Genomic DNA, 22,369 nt, shown 5'->3' with positions numbered 1-22,369 from the left:
AGGTCTCCTGTGGGCGAGATGTTGAGTCAATCACCCCCCCTCCAAAGGAAAAAAAAAAAAAGATGATACAGCCAGGCTCACCGCAAGAACCACGGCTGTTCGGCAATCCATCATCCACGCCGTATTAATCGCAGACGAGCCGTCTTCCACGTCCTGAATTAGCTTTGCGGAATGGATTCCCTCTCGAGATAATCGCCTTTTTCATAACGGGCTCTGCGGCGTGCGATCAATCCAGACGCGGATGTGATGAGTGTTAACAAAGAGCAGACGCATCAGGAGGACGTGAGAATCACTCTGCAGACACAGCGTCCGGAGCATTTTGGGGTCATTCTTTAAGAAAAAACCCAGCAAAGAAGTAGAATTTAGCCCGATAGATCCGAGTTTATCTGACAAAGATCTCATGAGAATCTGCTGTTAAAGTGAACGTTTCAGCTTCCAGATTGAATCTGCTGGACCGCCGGGTCTCCGTGTGGCGAGGATGAAGGATGAAGGCCGTGGCTCCAAAAGCTTGATGGGACACTGCCACCCAGTGGCGCCGTCCATCCACCTGGACAGGCTGGGAAAAGGCGCCGCCCCTCTTAAATAAACGTTTGCCCAGAGACGTGCCAGAAGGAGGGGACACGACGGTTTAATGCAAAATAAAACGCTTCCTTTGTCAATCCAGGTTATGTCTTTTACTTATGATTTTACAACATTTACAGCCAAAAAAAGTTAAAAGGGGAGGGGTAACAGCTTTTCTGTGCTGTTAGATGTTAGAAGTGCCATCTTCAAGAAGCTCCCCAGGCCGATGCCTCGTTTAACACCCCGACCAAAATGAGCCGCCAACGCCGCCGCCAGTTAAAAAAAGACCACCCCAGGCGCGCGGTCACATTCTAAAGAGTTTCTGCCTACTTTAGTCAGTAGTTCAAAACAATAATACTAATTCTGCCCGGGAGCTTTACAGAGAAAAGGTTGGGGGTGTACACCTGAACCAAAGTTCAATTGAAGACAGCAGAATAGATTACAAAAAAATACCAAAACTGTACGAGCGAGAAAAGCTCCACGGGTGTTACTCCACCGTCCTTCCACGAGGAAAAATACGCTTACAGGTTTAAATTACTGAATCACGTCTGCAGACCCGTCTGATGCCACCTCACGAGGCTTCGGGTTGGTCCTCCAGCTCCTCAGAAGGGCAGCCCCCGTCCTCTGATCGCCGCCGTGGAGTTCATCTGTGGAACATAACCCAGCGGTAAAGGAGGGGCCCCGCCCTGTGATGGGGAACCCCAAGGTTGTCCTGGCGCTGGCATGGGCGGGGGGAGGCCGTCTTTCCGGGCCATGGCGTGGTTGTACAGGTGGAGGGCGTTCGGGTTGGGCGGTACCTCCACGGGCAGAGGGCTGTGGTTGTACTCAAACCTGTGGTCCTTGTCTCCGCTGAAGACCATGCTGGCAGGTCGGGTGGGTGCTGGTGCGGATGGGGGGAACGGGTCGGGGTGGGCCGCCGAGGAGCCGGCGGCTCCGCTGAACACCTCCCTCATAGAGTGAGGCATCAGGCCCCCGCCCAGCATGTGGCCCATGTAAGAGTCACTGAAGCCCGCGGGGGGGAAGGTTGGAGGGGGCGGGTGGCTGTAGTCGCCTCCGTATACTGGACCCTCGGGTGGAGGAAGGGGGGGATAGTCTGGCTCTGGGGGTCTCACTCCGTCACTCATGGGGGGCACAGGGGGGGCGTGGCCGGGCTTGGGCTCTGGCGGGGGATGGCGGTAGTCCAGGTCGGCGTGGGGCGGCGGCTCCGGAGGCTCTGGGGGCCTCTGGTCGGGAGGCAAAATGGAGACTCCTCCCACTTCTGACACTGCAAAGCAAAACAAAGAAGCTGCTCTAGGAAAAGTTGCAACAACGAGAGAAACAACTAGATCAACAACAGTCATTCATTCTTCAAGCAGCTCCAGGAGATTCTGACGCTGCGTTCACACATAAAATTTGCTGCTTTGGGGATTTTCAATTATCCATCTATCATCCAAACCTGCTGGGAAAGGCTCCAGCAGCCTGGAGGAGACTCTCCCAGCTACTAGATGAAGGTGGGGTACTCTCTAGCTAGTCTGTGTCAATCACACGCACATCTACAGGACGATTTCGAGTCACTGTTTGAATGTTCAGGTCAGACTTTACCAAAGCATTCCTCGTTCTTGGCGTTTGTTTTCAGCGCTCTCACCTGGAGTGACCGGGCTGGGCTCTGGGGGCTGTTTGCCCTCTGGGGGCGGAGGTGGTGGCGCGGCGCCTCCTGCGGCGTTGCTGCTCTCGCCGGGTTCTCCGCCGTCGCTCAGCTCCGGTCTCTGAGTCTTCTGGGCCTGTAGCAGCTGCGCCAGCAGCATGGTCATGGCCGTCTGCGTGGCGGCGGCAGCCTCCCCCTCTGGAATAGTCGACGGTGCCGCGACGGGGGGCGACGGCGGCTTGGGCAGCGGCGGCGTGCGCGGTACTCCTGCAGGCGGCGCGGGCTGGGGAGGCTTGGCGGACTGCGCCGGGGGCTCGGGCGGGTCGGGGGGAGCTAAGGCTTTGGTGAGCAGCTGTAACGTCTCCTGGTTCACCTTTGTGCTCATAGACTGGACAAACTGGCTGGGGGCTGTTTTGGACTGACCCAAGAGGTTCAGGAGGACCGCCAGCTGCTCCTGAGTGAACTGAGAGTTTGGACCCTTGGATTCTGGAAAAAGACACAATCAGTTAAACCAAAGAGTTAATGTTAAAAAGGTTGATTATTATAATTATTTTAGGCTTTAAACTATAAACAAACAAACGAAAACATGTTTAAAAACGCTTCTGCAAAACATAAAAGAGGGTGGGATTATATAAGGCAGGCGATTCATTTCTATTTCACAAACTTTATCATTAATAGACTAAATGTTTTTTGGCCCGTTTAAGTGCAAATGTGTTTATATATGATTCAGAGTAAATACAGCTTCATTTTCATTAGTTTACTATTGAATGAATTTATGAATGAATAGAAATAGATTTGCTATTTCTACACTTTTTCCATTTTTATTGTCTTTTTACTTTGCATTTGTTTCTGAAGTTGTTTGAAACAAACCAAAATCAGTCGATGCATGAGACGTTGCATTCACAGGTTCCTCGAGATAACCTCTTAAAAAAGTCATTCGAATTTTGACTGTTCTTATAAGGCTGCAAAACTTTATCCACTTTCTGCAGACAGACAAACATTTTTACGCCCGCCTTTCTTGTTTAAACTCCCAAAGTTCAAACCCTCATAGAAACATTTTGTAGAATGAAAAAAATGAATCTCATTGCAATTGAAGATTTATGTGGATTTGGCAAACAGGAGGCGTGGCACAAAGATTGATTGACAAGGCCTATAGCCAATCAGGGTGCAGAATAATAAAAAGGGTTAGGGAATCCCAAACATGACTGTTTAGCCTCGTTTCCACTGAGTGGTCCGGTCTGGTTTAGAATGGCTTGGTAGTTCAGGTGAGCATTTCAACCCAACTTGGTAGATAGAAAGTATTTAAGTTGCGGGCGACGATGAGAACTATATCCGTTTTTTATCATAATGACATTGATCCAATCAACGGCCTCCAACAGCAGCTCCACCCGTAACCCCTTCAGAACTTATTTCCAACAGAGGCCCAAAAAGGGTACAAATACTGGGCTGGTCTGAACCGGACCGTACCGCTCAGTGGAAACAAGGATTATGTTTGATCTGCTGGGAGGGTGTTCCTACACTCAGGCACTTAGAAAGACACTAAGAAAAACCTAGTTTTGCTTTCAGTTTTGGTTGCAGATTTGCATTAAAGTAGCAGAGTTTGTTTCCCGAGCACATCAGAGCAATAAGCCACACGAAAGCAGAACTTTTGAGTTGAAAACGCGTCAATCGGAAGAACGCGACTCAAGAAAAAGTGATGAGGCAGTGATGGGATACTTATCACCAATCTACATGACAGCTAGGCTATAGAAGAATCTGGATTTTCTTCAACGTTTGTCTTCTGCAGACAGTAACTTAAGCTGCGAGTTATTCTCCAGTTGAGCGTCCTCACCGAGCAGCACAGAGGCGGCCGCATTCTGGGTCTTCATGGCGCCGGGCGCCGCGAAGCCCTGTGGAGTGTTGCTGCGGCTGTCGTCCAGACCCAGCTCTTTACGCGGCGCTTTTGGAGCCACCAGCTCTTCCGGCATCTGCTTCTGCCGCCGCCGTTTCTTGCTCCACAGCTCGTGACAGTCCTGCCAAAGGGGGAGGCTGAAAATAAAAAAAGAAGAGAAAAAAGTTACAAATCAGAAGACTTTGGGCAGATGCGAGGAGATAAAAGTGACCCGGAACACACTCGGGTGGAGGCATCTTGTCGGGATCCACATCCTTGAGAAACTCGCTGCTCAGCGCTTGTTCGGCCGTGCAGCGTCTGCCGGGGTCCAGGTTCAGCATGTGGTCAAACAGATCCAAGGCCGCCGGAGGGATGCTGGACGACCACAAGACCGCCAGCGTTATCACAAGGTCAGGTTATTGGGAAACGAGTCTAGAGTTGCGTCAACTGACTTACAAAGCAAACTCCTCTCTGAGCCGCCTCCGATATTGCTTCTTTGGTTTCATGGTGTTGAAGAACGGAAGCTTGATCACATCTGGCCACACAGCGGGACAAGGACTGCCGCAAATACGACTGAAACAAACATATAACCCCATTTTCTTCCCAATTTGCGACATAACAGAGACAATTCCATAAAAACGCAGAGAAAAATAACATTTTCACTGAAAAGACCCGGCCGTCCAAACATGAAACCCCCGGAAAAGTGTAGCTGCTTCTCACCTGATGAGCTCCAACTGAGCAAGCTCCTGGTTGGCTTGAAAGATGGGTTTCTTTGTGAACAGTTCTCCCAGAATGCACCTGTGACAGAATCGCCAACATGAAAAACTACGACGGACGAACACCAGCTGGCTTTGAACGAACGCCGCCCTTACCCGCAGCTCCACACATCGATGGCGGGGGTGTACCTCTCCTCCCCCAGGAGCAGCTCCGGCGGGCGGTACCAAAGCGTGATCACTTTGTTCGTGTACGGTCGACTGAAAGTGGAAACACGGCGACACACACGAGTAAAAGAAACACAAACCAACCATCATAAAGTCCAGTCATAAAACACAAGACTCACCTCTCCTCTGAGTTATAGAGCCGAGCCAGGCCAAAGTCTGCCAGCTTTATTTGACCCCTGATTAGGAGGGAGAAAACGATTAAGCACGTTGTGAAACATCCTGGAGGTTGTTGTGATTTCTGCCTCCAGCCTCACCTGTTGTTGAGCAGAATGTTGGAGCACTTGATGTCTCTGTGGAGGAAGTTCTTCTTGTGGCAGTAATCCAGACCCTCCAGCAGCTGCCGCATGAAGGACTTGATGTGGCTTTCGTTGAAGTGAACCAGGCCAGACTCCAGCAGACCCATCAGGTCGTGGTCCATGTATTCAAACACCAGATAGAAAGCACCTGGAATTAAAAAAAACATAAAAAAAGCTACTTTAACCTCTCAACTCTTAAAGTTTTAAAATAACTTTTAAATTTCAACGGTTACCTTTATCGTTCCTGAAATCCAGAGCGTCCTCTTTGTCCGTGACGATCTCCTTCATGTTGATGATGCTCTTGTGGTTCAGCTGTCGCAGAATCTTGATTTCTCTGATGGCCGTGATCGGAAAGCCTTCCTTCTCATTGTCCAGACGGACCTTCTTCAGAGCCACCATTTCACCTGAGCGAAACAAACCTGAGAATGAGTCTGCTCTGCTTTTTCCAACTCAAGCTGAATCCACTGACTGCGGTAGAGGGTAAACACAGAGAATGAATGAGCAAACATTTTCAGGAAACCCACCAGTGTCTTTGTCTTTGGCCTTGTACACCTGACCGTAGGTGCCTTCTCCTGTGATTCCAATGATCTCAAACTTGTCCACACACCGTTTACCCCAATCTATCTCGATTTCCTTGATCTCGCCAAACCTCGGGCCACAAATTCTGGTAAAAAAGAAGCAAACAAGAAGTAAATAACCATCAAGTCGATATTAAAAGTCCCACTTTAAACATTTTCTAGAAATAGAAATCCTCAGAAATGCCATTTTAAGCTTAACTGATGACTTGACATGATTGGAAAAAAGCAACAAGAAATACACAATTTTCAGTAGATTGGAAAAAAGCAACAAGAAATACACAATTTTCAGTAGATTGGAAAAAAGCAACAAGAAATACACAATTTTCAGTAGAGTGGGTCTACACAGCTGCAGGGAAGGGAAATTACTTTGGTCTTCGTCGAAATGTTTGGGACTTTTCCAGCTTATCGGGAGGGCTGCTTGGAGAAACCGAGGGGCAGGGGAGTTCAGGGGGCAAGGGGAGGTCAGTCAGAAGCTGGCGCGTTTTTTTCTCCAGCTTCTTTTTGCCCGGAAGCGAGCCGTCTTTCAAACTATGAATGGAGGAGAGCAGACAGACAAAAACAATCAGATAAAGCCGCATGGATGCTACAATACAAGTGCTGAGGAGTGTGAAGGAGGTTACATACTTGTCTCCTTTGTCTGCGTTCTCAGCAACTATTTGGGGCAGTGGCAGCTGTGGCAGAGTGGAGATAACTGGGCCAGCGGCTCTGTCCTTGTCTTTGATCTGCCCAGACGCCGGGGCTTTCTTCTTGTCCCGGTGTAGAGGGTCCTCTTTCCCCTTACTGCTGCTCTGGTGCTCTGCTGTCTTCTTCAATTTATCTGCAGGAGACTGAGGCTGGTTGGATGTGGGGGTCCGGGGCCCTTTCTCTGGGGCAGGCGGTGAGGGGGGGCGTCCTTTCTTGGCCGTGTGGTTGGATTTGGGACTGGGCTGGTGAGCAGACGACGGCATTTTGGTTGGAGTCGACGTGTTGCTCGAGTTTTTGGCCTTTGCGGCCGCTTCTGCGGCTTTGACCTTTTTCTGCTTGCTGAGCTCGGCGGCCAGACTGCTCTTGAAGGTGAGCGTGCTCGGCGACAGGCTGGAAGGGCGGCTGCGGGAGCGAGAGTGTCGGTGGCGGCTGTGGGAGCGCGAGTGCCTTGAGGATGGAAAGGGACTTCTGCTGCGTGACCTTGCGGGTCTCCTGCAGAGAGAATTATGGGTGAAATCTCAGACTGAAAAGCAGGACAGGTTATGGTATATTTCTGACATATAGAGCAGGTTTTTCCCAATAAATCAATACTAAACAAATAAATAAAAATGTTTAAGGCCTACTACAACGCTGAAGAACCTCACCTGACATCTGGACTGGGGCTCAGGGACTTCCTGTATGGACTCCGTGACTTCCTCCGCTTTCCATAAGGACTTGAGACGAACTCTCCTTGTTCGAAAGGGCTGTGTCGACCGTAACTTGGTGACCTCCTCCAGTTGGCTGGGCTCGCGGGCGATCGCTTCCTCTTGTTGCTTGAATACGAAGTGGGTGACTTTGGCATTCCATATCCGCCATACACATCATCCCGGTTGAAATACGTAGCACTGGGAGAATGTCTTTTACTTCCATAAGTTGGACTTCTTCTAGATGCCAGCTGGGCATAGTTACCAGGAGATTGGTAGTTAAGGGAATAGGATGTCCCATAGGGACTGTCAGTTTTAAAACCAGGACTTTTTCTGTACGCCCTGGGGTCCTCGCGGTCGTTTCGATAAGACTGTGGCGCGTCTCTGTACGCAGACGGCGTCTCTTTATCAGTTCTCGTTTTGCTTCTGTGCCTTTTTGCGTTCTTCTTATCTGCCGATTGAGAAGACGAAGACGTCCTTTTGCCATTTTTGTCGCCGCTCCGTGTGGCGGTTTTAGAGCCGCTTAGGCTACCTCCAGTTCTGACTTTTAAGGAGTCTCTTTCACGACTCTGGTGATCTTTTTTCTTGGACAAGTCCTTATCTTGTTTGCTCCTCTCGGATGGTCCTCTGAACTCTTTACTGAGGTAAACTGCTTCCCGGTCTCTTAGTTGACCCCTGGCCAGGGAGGCCGGTCCATTATATTCAAAGTTAACAGAGCTGAGGGGATCCGCTGGGAGATTGTCAGCGTGGGGGTCAATTTTAGGAGAGGGGCTACCGGAGAATCGTTCTGATTGGGAGCTCACGTCGTCGTATTCTACTAACGTCCGAAGTTCAAGTTCCTTGTCGAAATCACTTCTCTTGTCGGGGCCGTCCGTTGTGACCGCATGCCACAGGTGTCGGTCCTTCTGCTGCCTGCGCTTCTTCCTCCGGGAGGCGGACGACCGTCCCTTCTCGCGGCGCCTGTCTCGCGGAGCGGTGGTACCGCTCGCCGCTTTGCTGCGCCTCCCCTGCCTGTTAGCATTCTGGAGCTCCGAGGGGCTCCGTCCTCCCCGCCCGTCGCGAAGCACCTCCGAGTTGGGCATTTATGTCTCAATTAACGGATGAGTTAGGAATAAGTTTATAAAATATGAACTACGTGCCCCTGTCGATTCATAAAACACAACATTGGGCTAGCTGTGTAACAGGCTACTAAGCTGACATTACAGCTAGCTAAATCGCTAGCTTTAGCATTCAGTGGCTATTATTAAGACCAAAATTCCCGATACAAACAATCGTAATGCTCCGTAGAAGCTGGTGCTAAGGATTTAGTCACAACTAATTTACAGCAATTTTATAACAAACAATACTTAACCGCCGTGTTCCAGCGAAAAGCCCACATATCCAGGATTTGATAGCGAAGGCTAGTCGGTTTAGCCCGCTAGTCCGCCGTAGCTAGCAGTTCGGCTACAGAGTGGTTTTCCCATTTCATGGTGAACGTTCGCAATGACCCGAAACAACTTAGAATTATTAAAAAACCAACGTCTTCTAAATTATAAATGTCCATAAAAACAAAAAGCTATCAGTGCACATTTAAAAAACGAACAATAAAAAAAGTCAGACGCCTCCATAAAAACTTCTTGCCTTCCATCACACTCGTAGATGCAACAAGGAAGTGAGGTCGGAGGCTAGCTCCCTGCTAGCAACTTAGCCGGTCGGCTTTTCTTTTCTCCTTCTGTGGAGTTCAACTCAGTGAATTTGAAGTAAAACATTCAAAGGCGCGTCCGCCTAAACCTTCACCGCAGAGACTCTCCTCCGTCTAATAACATCCTCCACGATCCCGGAACGCGATGACTCTCATCGAGGAGCGATTTAGATCAAATCCTCGAATCTATTTCAAAATACTTCACACAACTTCATTGTGGCTAACGGTGCAGCTCGCTTGGGCCACAGCTTTGGAACTACAGGCCTTCTACGTAGAAACGAACCAATAGGAACCCAGTGCGTAACTTACGTCAGAGCTTACGTCACAACGAGGGGAACCCTTCCCTTCAAAATAGAACAAAATTGATTTTTTTTTAATTAAAGGGCGACGTATTTTTCCTGCGGTTCATTTACATTAGAAAATGTTTTTAATGACAAATATAAGCATAAACACAAACATTTTATGGAGGGAGGTGTTCAAAGACAATTGCATAATAACCCCCTCCAAAGAAAAAGAACGAAATTTGATTTTTTAAATATATTGTCTAATAAAAATACCTTTTCCTCTCGATAATTTATCAGTTTAAATAGATTTTTATTTTCAATATTTTGGGTATTACATCAGGTTTTTTAGCATATAATCCCCCCTTCTGTTTCTTTTATTGCCATTAGTATATGAGACATAACTTTTCTTCATATATATATATATATATATATATATATATATATATATATATATATTTTTGTTCTTAAAATAAACTATAATACTGCTGAAAATTCTATTTCTAGAGGGGCCTGAACTAACAAAAACAAATGATTTTTTTCATTATTATTGCGCACATTTATGATTTGTTTATGTACTTTTCTTCTTCTAAACACCTAATCTTTAGTTCTTTATTTTCTTAAAGATTCTTTTAATTTTAAAGTTCTTGGTTCAACAGTTGAGTTGTGAAGTTAATTCATTTAATATTGGGACAAAACGTCAATTAAGAGCTTAAAGTAAACGTTCCATATGCCCATGCTTTCACATTTCATTGCTATCTGCAGAAATGATCCCATTTAGAAACATTTCTTAGAGTTTCTCACTAAGACAGACAGTAGAAAAAACAAACACATGTGGAAGATATTAGTAATATCCATTTTATTAGCCACTTTCAAAGAACTCACAGAATATGAATTGAAATGTAAGCTTCACCTCTTGCATTCACAAAAAGGCTACATTAGTGGTTACGCTCAAAAAAACAAAACAAAAAGAAAGTAAACATGAAGGAAACATTAAACTGGTGGCATACATACAACCATCCAGCCAAAAGACATCCATATTTCTTTTTCATTTACAGGTATTTATATAAAAGGCAAACCGAAGGTATTTGAATACCCAGTGGGACAGTTTGCTCATAGCGTTCACACAAACATTTTATTTTGCATCATGTTGAACATTTTGGGCCATAAAGTCAATACAATTATGCATAAAATAAAAAATAGTTCTGATTTTCCACTTAAAAGTAGACGAGTGTGTTAGGCTGATAGTACGATAAGCAAGCACGATGCTAGTTCCCGTGACGAGTTAAATCCGTCCGTGCCGGTCACTTTAAGACGCTCCCTAAGGTTCACATCCAACTAACTCCTCTGTGTGCTCTTAACTCCACAAGCATTCCTCTGTTTCACCAACTAGTGAGACGATGGACGAACACAAGAACATTAATAGTAAAAAGATTGATTTCAAGAGCCTCTGGGCAACGCCGCATCACGCCATCCTTCGTCATTGGAGCTGAAGTGCATCCAAAACACTCCAGCTTTGTAAGGTAGTTTATGGAGACCAACTTCAGTTTCAGGTTCCTTCTTTGCAAATCAAGCAACATCATTATTATTATTTTATTTTTTTTGCATAGACTTACTCTCAGTTTAAACAGAGTGGAGGCAGAGTGGCAACGGCCTGCAGGGGGCGCCTAATGGATTGACACCCAAATAAACCAAAAAAATTAGATCTTTTAAAATGAAAAACCATTTGTAAAAGCTTGAATCACATGACTGCTACTCTTTGAGTTTGGTGAGAGTGGCCTGAAATCCTAGATTCCACCACGCTAACACAAGCTGCAAAGGAATAGTCGAAAGGGAAGAACATTAGACTTTTAAAAACACGAACCATCTGCATCTGTGCTCCAAGATCACTTCCTCTTTGCTCATTTATATAGAATCGGGGTTTTTTTCTTTGCCCTTTGACCGCCTCAGATGAGCCACACCGACAGACGCAGAACGCACGAACGAGCCGTCGGATTAGGGGGCAAACGGGACGAGAGAGAGAGCGGACGTTATTCACATTCACAATGGACAGAGAGGCAACAGTGATGCAATGCACAGGGTTACTAAAGCCGTCATAACCTTGCATTTCCTCGCAGGCGGTCCAGAGCTAAATATTTTGCTTTCCATGACACCCAGTTGATCTTTGAGGTCTCACACAGACATTGTAGTGCTTCTTGTTTTTTTAATAATCCGTTTTCTGTATGGCAGGTTTTCAGACACTTACATTAGTGAGCGGGCACTTGTTTGAACTAGCTAGCTGTTTTCTTTGGTAACCGACAGCATCGTTTTTGAACAGGTACCACTTCACTTTTTTTCTTTTTTTTAAGCATACTCCAACTCTTTGAAAATAAATGTCAAAAAACAAAAAAAAAAGTGGGATTTAAAGTCAGCGATTAAAGTGAGTTGAAAACATGAACGAGTGCAGCGCGTAAAAGGTTTAGTGTTACGGAATCACCTTTTATCAGAGCACCAGAGATTCCTCTATTCTGAAAAGGAAATAACATTTTGAGATGAAATAAACTAAAAGCTGAGAAACATCTGAAAAGTTCAAGTGTTTTGTTGTTTAAATTCCCTAAAGGGTGAAGGTTATTTGTGCATTTGAGGAGACCTGGAGAAGAGGGAAGGAAATGGAAGCGTTAGTGCTCTTTTCTACATGTGTTGATCACAGACAGACACAAAAAATAAAAACTTCCACATGGAATATTTGCAAAGTAAGAAGGAATGGCATTGAATTTCATTTCCACCGTGACACTGAGCGTGTCCTTGAACTCCAACTGTCTACTCATCTAAAGCAGACGGTGTCGCGTTAGCGTGGATCGGGGGCTTTTCTGTTTCCTCTTGAAACCTGGGCTCTCAACTCTTTCTCAGCCTAAGCGCACTGCAACGTTTTTTTAAGGATGTTTCACACACAAAACTATACAACAAAAGCTTGTCAGGGCTTATTATTGAGCTTCAGCCTAAATGTAAAAAACAAAACATCCATCTAATGACCCTGTTGTTGAGAGAAGAAGGAAGATAAAGTATTTGGAGTGTCAGAACATAAAAAGTTAGAGCTATAAGTGGTGAATGGAGCGCCACCGTTCTACGGCCTGACCCTCAGTCAAATGTCCTCTCGGCCACTAACGCAAGGTTACGGTCAGGTTTGGGCACAAAATAAATGCAAACGTCTGAGAAATGTGCGCGTACTTCAGCATCACACCACTATAAAATACAGCATCGCTCTCTGATTCTTTTGGCCAAACTTTTGCTTTTCTTCTTCCCGTTCTTCTCTTTGCTGTCCTCCATTTTCCTCGCTCGGATTTCTCTCATCAGGTCGAAAAACACCTAAACAAAAGCAGACAAGCGACAGAAAGGAGTTGCAGATCTTTATGAACGAGGCCGTCGCTCAGCGCGCCGACACCAACCTTGTCAACGTTGGCACGGGTTTTGGCAGAAGTTTCCACGTAGCTGACTCCCCACTGCTCCGCGCGGGCCTTGGCCTCCTCGGCGCTGACCTGCCGCCGGTCGTCCAGGTCCGACTTGTTACCGACCAGGAGGAAGGGCACGCTCTCGTCCTCCTTCACCCGCAGAATCTGCTCCCTGTAGGGCAGCCAATGTGGGTCAGACGTGAAACCTGTCATCCAACGTCTGCCAGCATGAGCTGACGTGGGTCAATTCATTGATTCATGACCATATAGATCGTTTTTGATGGCATTTACTTTTTCTTTTCTTTCAGAATAGCAAAAGCATTTTAGGAAAGTTTTAAAAGAACTTGAGGGCTTTTAAAAAAAAGAATCAAAATTTCCACAAAGTTTGAAATAAAGAGAGCAAAGTTTAAAAACATTTCAGCAGAAAGTTTTGGCTTTTTAACCCATAGTATTCTGGAGGCTTGAGCTTTTTTTCCTACTTTAAAAATTGCTCCAATAGTTTATCCTTACAACAGTTCAGTTTTTCATTAGAAAACCCAATAATTCCACAATGTATCTGAAACTGTCCAAACAAAAAAACTCAACTTTTGTTTGTTTTAAACCAAAATTGTCAAAATCTAAAAAGTTTGTGAAACCTTCACGTTAACTTTTGATACGAGGAAAACTGGCGATATTAATGATCAATATTGCGATGACGATATATAAACTAATAGCAATAACCAAATTCATCATTTCCATTTCACTGCAACAGTTTAATTAAAATAAGAGTCAACATAACTCCTAATGACCCTCGTCTACATAACAGGGGTCCACCCCATTGGTCAAATGCATAAAGGGATTTATTTAAATTGTGAAAAGCTTCAAACTGCCATAATATTGTTTAAAAAAATTTTTTATTGCACAGCTTGATATCACAATAACGATAAATTTGCGATTCTCTGTACAAGCCTAGCTCTAAGAATTAAACACCAGTTTAAAATCAATTCATTCAATTGTTCAGATAATCCAGCATTACAGGCATTAAAGCAAAAAAGGAGAACAGGTTTGTCTCTCACCAAACCGTACTTTGAATACATTTTAACTTTGGCATTCAACTTAACAGTTTTGCATTATTTCTGCTGTTTTATAATAAACCCAGCCCCCTCCTCGTTTCAACCCCTTATTACTTTCTACAGAGTGTCAACCAGACAGGTACCACGTCCCATTTTTAGTCTTTAGTATGACCTCACCGTGGACTTGAACCCCCGACCTCCCATTCTTTAGGTGTGCTTCATTAAACATTTGAACAGTAGTTGATGGGAAGAGCGTGTGATGCACAGAAACTTAATTAGGACGATAATAAAGTCAAAAAATGTCTGCAGAGGTCTTTGGATGAGATTGGGGGGGGGGGGGGGGGGTCAAACCCAACACGAAGATCAGAGTTTGGCGATTTTAGAAGCGTGTTGTCGAGGCGACGTTAAAAACATTCACCTGAAGTCTACTGTTGCTGCAAAGGACTCCAATTCTGTGATGGAAAACACGCAGAGGAAACCTTCGCCGCTGCGGAAGTAATTATCCCGGATGGCTGCGTAGTCCTCTTGGCCGGCCGTATCAAGGATGTCGATCTGCACCTCCTCTCCATCCAGCACCACTTTCTTCCTGTAGCTGTCTGCTTTAGTGGGCTCGTAATCTTCCACAAACTGGAACACACGGCATTGTGGGTTATGGCCAGAAGATCTCCTTCGACATGAGTCTGTGATGAGCGGCTCACCTCATCGTACATGAACTGCAGGGTCAGCGCAGACTTCCCCACTCCTCCACTGCCCACCATGATCACTTTGTGGAGAGCTAGAGAGTTCTGGCCTTTTGGTTTTGCAGCTGCCATGACGCCGTGAAGCAGAGGAAGTGAAGACCTTAGAAAATGTCCAGCTGTGGAAAAGGACTAAATGAAAATTCCTGTGGAGATTAAAACAACAAAAAAAGAAGAAATTGCATCATAATTTCCCTGCAAGAAAAGGGCAAATCCAAGACAATTTGGATGTCAAGTGTGATGCAGAGAGGAATTGAGTGAATTAAGCATTTAAGATAACCTTATTTAACATGTTTAGAATCTCTTTTAGATCAAACTACATACATGTGACACGTCTGTTAAAGTGGACCCGTCTTTGACTGTACAGGACTTTTCAAAAGTTCTGCAACGTTCCAGGAAAGAGACACCAGATGTGACTTTATTTTTTATGCAAGATGTGCAAAACAAAAGTCAAGGACTTATGGGAAAAGCCATCTCAGCTGTCATCCTCCCTCCCTCCCTATCTTTCCAACATTGGCTCTTCAAGACTTGAAAGCAACCAAAGCGACTGGAAAACACAACATCTGGAAGTTTCTGTATGGTCGTAAATCCACTCGGATGCAAATGACAGATGTTTACATGTTACTCTATCATAATGGTCTGTCGGACGGATGAGAAAAGAAGTGTTCAGCTCGGAGGCCCTAAGCTTACCAGGCCAAAGCCAAACCTCTGGGGATCAGAGATAAATAAACACGGGAATCCTGCCAGAACATCATTAAACAAATTGACAAAAATGGACCCGAGCATCGACAGGCGATTTAACAATTCAGCATATGAAGCCAATTCTCCATTACGGTAATAGTTTTAAAGCAGCAGAATGATCGAAAGTGGGAACGTCAGCTGGCCGGACTGAGAGGCGTTTCTGCAGCTTCACGGCTATAGAAACATTCATCAAACAATCTTAAGGCATAAAGAAATGCGGATTTATAGCGGATAATGACAGTCATTCAGGCGCAGCAGCAGTGATTACAACGACGTCGCTGTCATGAAGCTGCATTTTTAAACGACAACAACAGAGCACACAATGGGATTAGTCTGACTGCACCGATGACTAAACGGGCGGCGGTTGAAATTACCAGACACGGTCCCACGCACGTCCACAGACCCTGTATCATCAACGAGGGGGTAACTTGTTAACAAGTTAGTAGCTGTCAATAAAATGTAGCTAGCTGCCTGACTGACGATGTAGCTAAAAACACTCAGGTTAGCCGCACCTGCGTGGAATAATTAGTTGCTGGAGTTCCGAAAACGTACCGGTTCGGTGTGGAGGTCTTCTTGAGGTCCGGTTCTATTTGAGAGCAGCAACAGATGCTCGAACACGGGCTTCAAACCCAGCAGTTTTTATTTTATTTAGTCGCTAGCAAAGCACACACAGGGGAAGAGCTAACGCGCTCGCGGCTAATCAACTAACTAACCCGACTAAAAAAAAATACAAACAGAAAAAAAAAATCCAAAAAGAGGAATTAGGAACCAGCTGGAGCAGATGAACAAAGGGCTCTGTGGGAGGAAACACCTACCGGTACACCCAAGTATTCCCGAGGCGGAAGAGTCGACGCAGAGGCGGAATTGTGATGGTAAAATAAAAAAAGAGTCAGCTAGCTGCTCGTTAGCTCATGGCTAGCTGTGTGTGAGCAGCGGCGGGCGGGCGGACTGCACCTCCTGTGGGCTTGGCTCCTGCTGACAACGCCCGCCCGCCCGCCCGGGAGAGCCAGACAAGCCGGCTCACTTTTGTGTCTGGGTTGATTTATCAAACTTGCAATGACGAAAAAACACACAACGCAATGAATTAATCGTCTTCTGTTATGATAAAATATCGTAAAAACACCAGAGTCCGCGCGCTAAATGGTATAAATGACCCGGATGATTGGCATAAACGGTGGCAGGTTTGTCCTATATAAGCCATTTCTCTGAGTGTTTCAACGTTGGAGAGTGGATCAGTAACTAACTGTAGAAAGATATATCATCAAAACACAGACGTCTGTTTGTTTTTTTAAATATATTTTTGTTTGCAGTCATGAAGAGAAGCAGCTTAATTTCCGGCCTGCAGCTGAAGTTTGCACAGAGGAGCTGGAATGACACTCTTCTGCTTGTTCAAAGGTGCATGGTGAGCACAAATGTCTTTAAATTATATTTGACTTTTGTTATTTTGGTTTAACGATTTCTAGCTTTTCCTGTTTTTTTTCTTTCTTGTTTTCCCGTTTCTGTTTATTCTAGTATCTTCACCATTTTTTTTTTGCCGCTTAACTCCTTCTACAATTTTTCAGCTATTTCAACCATTCAACTATTCAAATGTTCAGCTCTTTCATCTTTTTCCAGCTTTGACTTTTGGTCCTACAAATCCTTGAACTTTTCAAGATATTCCAGGATTTCCAGGATTTCTGCCTCCATTGAAATAAATGGGGAATCCTTGGTGCAGAAGCTCGCCGGTTCGAATCCCGGCTCTGGCATTTTTTCTTATTTGTTTATTGTGCTGTTTTTACTTTATTTATGGTCAACTTTGATCATTCATTTATTTATTTATTTTTGCCAGTTATTACCCTTTAAGTTTCATTTTCACTCTGTAATACAGCATTCAACCCTGCATTTTCTTCTGGAAATGCAGCTCCTTCTAGTTTTTAACTAAGTCATCCTAAAGTAGTTTAAAGTTTCACTTTCATCCTCCTCTGTATTAATTTCTTAATGATGATTATGCTGTTTTTAGCCAACCCCGTGTTGTTTTCTAGGACATAGTTTCTGCAGAGCGGCATCATTTCAGGAGAAATTTGCCTCTGAGTTGTGCATTTCTCTATATCTGTCCTCCAGCCTTAAGAAAAATGCCACAGAAACACAATTTTCATGCAATAGCTAATATCTGTTGTCTGCAGCGTTACTAAATTCTTTGTCTTGTTCATTAAAGTGTTTTTAAATTGAGCTTTTTACACATCTGCATCATGAAACTTAAGTAAAGTCTGCAGGTTTTTGTGGTCAGTGAGTGTGAACAGCAAAAGCTCAGCGTGCTCATGAAGGTTTCCGTCCAAACTTGTGTGCAAGCAGAGTTTTCTTTAGATTTGTCATGGGTGGAGGAGCAGAGTCGGTAATTCTAGTGGATTTATTCAGAGTGGAGCTTGGCAGCGGTCCGTCCCTGGAGTCTGCTAAAGAAACACGATTACGCGGCGGTCTGAAATGATGTGTGGTCCGAGGGGATTGGGCAGATGGGGTTATAGTTGGACGCATTTCTGAGCAGCAGTCTTGCAGGCTGGGGTTTTTTAAAATGGCCATTTTTCATTCAAAAGTTAGTTTTTTTTAGCTTCAGGTATTGAAATTCAGCTGTCTGTTTGGCGTCAGGCAGCGTTTGTTCCCGGGGAGGATGGGTTCACGGGACCAGAGAGCGTTGAGCAAACCAACAAGTCGTCTATTGTTGCTTCTTTTCCCGCCTCCTTTTGTTCCCCAACAGGAGAAATCCAGAATTGAATCAAAGCCTTGTGAACCACTGGTTCGATCCCTGGAAAGACTCCAGGATGTGCTTCATGGTAAACAATCCTCCCAGCACTTCTTTGGGCATTTTATTAGTGTTTTTATTATTATTTTTTAACGTTTCAGCTCCTTGCAGAAGTGTGACGAGGTCCCGTTTGGAAATGATAGCCCAGCAACAAGGGTAAAGCGAAGCAGTCACGGAAAACACCTTTGAATCAACATTCTGATCACATTCTGACATTCGTTTGAACGTTTCCTCCCAAGGATGGGGTTTCACGTCACAGAAGACACGTGTTACCTTACCGCCGACCTGTTTTACCTGGAGGTGCTGCTGCCGCCGTGTGGTGGCGTGCAGGAGGTGAAGGTGGCGCTTCACGGAGAAGGTCCTGTCGTAAGTAGACTTGTTCATGTATGATGTAGCGTTTGCTTTTCACTCCATTTGTTAATTAAATAACATTTTTTTTCTGCAGCCCAGCGAGTCTTTTCTGAAGACACTGAGGTAAGAGGACGAGGAACGTTAACGTTTTTTTTTTGTTTTTTGCCACAAGGATACAAATTAGTTTATCATTTTCTGTAAAAATATGCAGCCATAACTAAAATGCTGTGAATTGCAACAATTCAGAGGAAAAAGCTGCACATTCTGAATTCAGAAATAAGACAAAAGGATGTGATGCTGAACTTTAAATGGAATATTTAAAAAAAAAAGTTATTATTTTTCTCAGAAATAAAAATTACTTAAAGATCACCTGGAACTATTATAATGGATAAGAGAAGCTAAGTGATGAAGCTGAAAATGAACTCACACAAAAAAGAAAACGACTAAAATAAGTTGAAATGCCAGAAAATTAGACTGAATTCAGGACAAACGACAACTATGCAGAGAAAGCCTTAAATGCTTCATTAATTAAATGCTTTAATGGATAAAACATCAAAGCACACTTGCTAATCTACCTGTAGGAAGTGTTAAATGGCTCTCCAGCTTTTATTTTGAAAAAGACTTATAACTATGGTTGTAAATGTTGATGCCATAGATCCGAAGACTTTGCTGCGTTCTCCACGAGGCTGAAAGACCTTTTCACTCAGTACAACATCCCTGGAGACAAGTACGCTCTCGAACGACGTCTTTTATTTTGGCTAAAAGGTTCTTTTATGACAATTTAGTCGTTCTTTTATTTTTTTTCTAGTGAAATCAAATTGAAACTGTTGGAGTCTCTACAGTTTCTTGTACGAGATTTGCAGAAAATGACAGGGTGAGTACAAGAACTATCATTTATTTAATTTATTTTTTTAATAGAGCCGCTGTGATGGAAAGTGTTTTTTAGTGTTTTAAACATTTTTCTGATGATGGAGGAAAAGAAAGAAGCTTAAAATTGCATTAAAGGAACAAAAAGGGGAAAAAAAGACGTATTTGTGACGTTTGACAGTTTTTTTTATTTTTTATTTTGGCCAAAAAACACACCGCCGCCATAATTGAAAGACCACTAGGAATGTTTTGAATGTACATTAAAAGATTATCAGAATGGGTTTTTAAAATACACGAATGTTGCAAGCAAAAATGTCATGGAAATGATCTGATTTTGAAGTAAAAAATACCTCTTGTGATCATGAAAGATCTCCAACTTTGAGATAAAATAGTTACTGGCATTACTATTTTACATTTCCCAAACTTAACAGGCAGGAAATGAATATGTCTTTGCTTCCACTTTTAGGGAAGCAGAGGACTGTGACCCCCAACAGCAATTGGTAAACAACAATAGGACTGGCTGTCTTGTTGCAGGAAAAGAAGGTAACAAATGAACACAAACACATTTAATTCTTACTACATTTAAGACCATTACTGTGGATTTATTTCAGACGGGCTGCTGACGGTCCTGTTCTACAAGCCACCCAATGATGGGATGTCAAACTCATGTAGATTTGGAACCAATCTGCTCAATTTTTAGACACATTTTGATTGAAAATCCTGTTTGTGAGCAGTGATGCAGACGGCTCAGGTCACTGTGGGCGCCAGCGCGGTGCCCCGCAGGCTGCAGATGGCCTCCGTCCTTCCAGAGCCTCTTCAGCTGGATTCACAGGGGTAACTCTGTCGTGGTTTAGTGCACCTATCACTCTCCATGACGGCGAGTCACAAAGCCACAGCTGTGGCATTAATAGAGCGAGAATTTGCCCCGTGGCAGCTGTCCGGTTGGTGCTCCGCCGAGCGAGGTGCCCGGCGAGATGCTGCCTGCGTGTTTCCTGCTCAGGTTAAAGCCACCGGTGCCCGTGTTGTCCTCGTTCGTGGAGAAGCTCAGCCTCATTACAGGTTAAGCTGAATTTTTCAAAAATAAAAGTTTGGCTAAATCTCCAGCTTCCTTCCTAAAAACATGTCAAATTCCACAATTAGACGTTGCAGTAGCTCAGACTGACCAGCAGTGGGCGCCCTTACACAGGCTTCTGATGGCCGGGTCACAGAGTGCAGAGGAGACTTCAGATCAGCTGGACCTCTTTACTGTGGTATCGTCTATATATTTTTGTGATTATTGCATATTTTGATTGTAAATCATGATCAGTTGTGTGTTTCAATGCACCAGAAGGTGCTTCCTGATGGTGAGACGCAGCGTTACGTTTTCCCCGGAGCCTCCTGGGATGCGCCTGAACAGAGGGCGACCGTGGTGGAGGCCGTTTCCTTCACCCACCCGGCTCAGGTCCCAGCTCTGCTGCAGCTGCTGCGCCACCAGTGCGCCGTCAACGCCCTGCTGCGGAGCTGCTGGGCGTCTCAAAGCGCCGCTCCAGGTGGGTCGTGGGTTTGACCTTGCAGGGTTTCCAGGAGGCGGCCCGCGGATGTCCTCTGATGTGTTTTTGTGAACGCTGAAGCTTCGCCGACAGGAACCCCATCTGACTCCCAGCTCTTCGAAGTCCGCCCGGAGTCCAGCACCAGCTTTTCTGTGACCTTCACACATCCGCGCACCCACTCCCTCGCTGTCTGTGAGCATTGTTGTACTTTTCTCCGACTTTCAGGACTGTAGTGATCGGTCTTTTTTTTTTTTTTTGTGGTGATTTTTTTCACTTTTTGGTTGTTGAGTTTGATGACGAGGAGCATTTCTGCAGACTCCACTCATCCAAAATGTTCATAACAGGACGCCTTTGTGTCTGCAGTGCTGGTGAGCGTATGTGGTCCTCAGCAGATTACCTGCAGAACATTTGGAGCTGAGACGTCTGAGGCCTTTTTGGAAGACCACATGAAGAAGTATGTCTGGTTAGCACAACCTTTTAAAAAGAAATGTTCCTATTCATATCAGATTTATTGCTGTTCTCAGTTTTTTGTCCATTCCTGCGACCATGAAGATGCTGCTCAGCAGGTTAGAGACCGCCTCTCCTCCTCATCCCAAGAGCCATCCGACCTCTGCCGAAGAGGATCCGCCTGCTTTGATGGAGGTTTCCCAGAATGCCGCTGTGCCAGAGGACAGTGTTTCCAAAACTGAAGTCAGCCCAAACCCCTCTGTGACCTCTCACCTCTGCTCTCCTGTTGGGACTTTTGCTCAGCAGGCGGAGCTATAATCGTTGTCAGGGATCCTACGTCTCTTTTTCTATTTTTTTGGGGGGTAACTGTTCCCTTCTTACTCGAGTGTCTCAAGCTCCTTTTTATTTTCCCCGTTTTTTAAATAAATAAAAGTTTTGTTGAAAACTTGTGCGGTTTGTTGTGCAGAGAGCTCAGCTGGAACAAATCTCCTGATTGCTGCCTTGCTTTCTCTGGACCCAAACCAAATGCGGCTCCACTGCAGTACAGATATTGAAACAAAACGGGGGGTCCGGAGTTGCGCTCTTTCCCCAACCAGAAGCACAAAGCTCTCCAGGTAATCTGTGCGGGACATTTGTCAGCAGGGTGCTCATGGGGGATTGAACGCATCCAGACTGCCGGCTGGACTGTCAGCGGCAGACAACTGGCTTTGTCTGCAGACTCCTGCATATCCAATGACCTGCAGGCCGGCTATTCTTAGAGCATTCCAGCATGTGTGGTTAAACGGCTCTCTTCTTTCAGAGCGCCTGTATCCCCCAATATTTGAGATGATGTGTCCTCCTTTCTGATTGGATGAGGGAAAATCTAGAAACGTGACGCCTGGTGAAGTGAGATTTAAACGTCTGGAAGGTTTATTTAAAGATGTCCAGGTTTAGAGGTGGGTAGCAATGACCTATACCTCTAGTTTGCTGAAATACTACTCTTCACGTCACCGTAACTTTACTTTTAATGGAGTCGGGACACAGATACACCATTCCAATTCCCTTTTAATGAAGTTGTGTGTTTACTGCAAACATCCAGCAGTTTCAAATGCATTTTATTGCTTTCCATTGTTCTGTCTGTCCGCTGTGAAGCCCTGGACACGATTAAAAAAAAAACAGCAAATAAATGGTTCCCTCAAATAATTTGTGGTGATGAAATAGCATTTTGTGTCTGCGTTTTGTTCTTAACTGTTCCAAAGCACT

General features: G+C 44.9%; 3 protein-coding genes across 7 annotated transcripts; 1 reads left to right on the top strand and 2 right to left on the bottom strand.

Moving 5' to 3' along the window:
- Positions 1-614: 614 nt before the first annotated feature.
- Positions 615-9,187, bottom strand: cdk13 (cyclin dependent kinase 13). The gene is made up of 14 exons (XM_023950368.1): positions 7,199-9,187; positions 6,495-7,046; positions 6,237-6,398; positions 5,817-5,956; positions 5,526-5,696; positions 5,251-5,440; positions 5,116-5,172; positions 4,928-5,029; positions 4,776-4,853; positions 4,512-4,628; positions 4,299-4,430; positions 4,017-4,213; positions 2,186-2,671; positions 615-1,825 (listed from the first exon to the last, which is right to left on the bottom strand). Exons 1-14 carry the CDS (start codon positions 8,317-8,319, stop codon positions 1,164-1,166), a joined length of 4,167 nt encoding a protein of 1,388 aa, XP_023806136.1. The 5' UTR covers positions 8,320-9,187; the 3' UTR covers positions 615-1,163.
- An 849-nt stretch (positions 9,188-10,036) lies between these two features.
- Positions 10,037-16,321, bottom strand: LOC101167252 (ras-related protein Ral-A). Of its 3 annotated transcripts, none has more exons than XM_004081168.4 (5): positions 15,973-16,321; positions 14,378-14,535; positions 14,098-14,306; positions 12,625-12,799; positions 10,037-12,544 (listed from the first exon to the last, which is right to left on the bottom strand). In XM_004081168.4, the coding sequence occupies exons 2-5, from the start codon at positions 14,489-14,491 to the stop codon at positions 12,422-12,424; spliced, it is 621 nt and encodes a 206-aa protein (XP_004081216.1). In that variant the 5' UTR covers positions 14,492-14,535; positions 15,973-16,321; the 3' UTR covers positions 10,037-12,421. The 3 variants fall into 3 exon arrangements, with proteins under 3 accessions (XP_004081216.1, XP_004081214.1, XP_004081215.1); XM_004081166.4 differs by having other exon boundaries at positions 14,378-14,562; positions 15,973-16,320; XM_004081167.4 differs by lacking the exon at positions 15,973-16,321 and adding an exon at positions 15,710-15,879 and having other exon boundaries at positions 14,378-14,562.
- Positions 15,923-21,575, top strand: LOC101168902 (mediator of RNA polymerase II transcription subunit 1). Of its 3 annotated transcripts, none has more exons than XM_020712620.2 (17): positions 15,923-16,029; positions 16,468-16,559; positions 17,889-17,964; positions 18,035-18,089; positions 18,173-18,299; positions 18,379-18,407; positions 18,940-19,011; positions 19,093-19,158; positions 19,618-19,694; positions 19,763-19,804; positions 19,886-19,985; positions 20,086-20,210; positions 20,292-20,401; positions 20,479-20,680; positions 20,762-20,872; positions 21,044-21,134; positions 21,205-21,575. In XM_020712620.2, exons 1-17 carry the CDS (start codon positions 15,939-15,941, stop codon positions 21,443-21,445), a joined length of 1,707 nt encoding a protein of 568 aa, XP_020568279.2. In that variant the 5' UTR covers positions 15,923-15,938; the 3' UTR covers positions 21,446-21,575. The 3 variants fall into 3 exon arrangements, with proteins under 3 accessions (XP_020568279.2, XP_011487373.2, XP_020568280.2); XM_011489071.3 differs by having other exon boundaries at positions 19,763-19,819; XM_020712621.2 differs by lacking the exon at positions 19,763-19,804.
- Positions 21,576-22,369: the final 794 nt, after the last annotated feature.

This window comes from Oryzias latipes, chromosome 20, assembly GCF_002234675.1.
Source record: "Oryzias latipes chromosome 20, ASM223467v1".
In the NCBI taxonomy this organism is placed as follows: domain Eukaryota; kingdom Metazoa; phylum Chordata; class Actinopteri; order Beloniformes; family Adrianichthyidae; genus Oryzias; species Oryzias latipes.
Note: the sequence above shows the minus strand (reverse complement) of the source record. Positions and strands in the feature narration are given on the sequence as shown.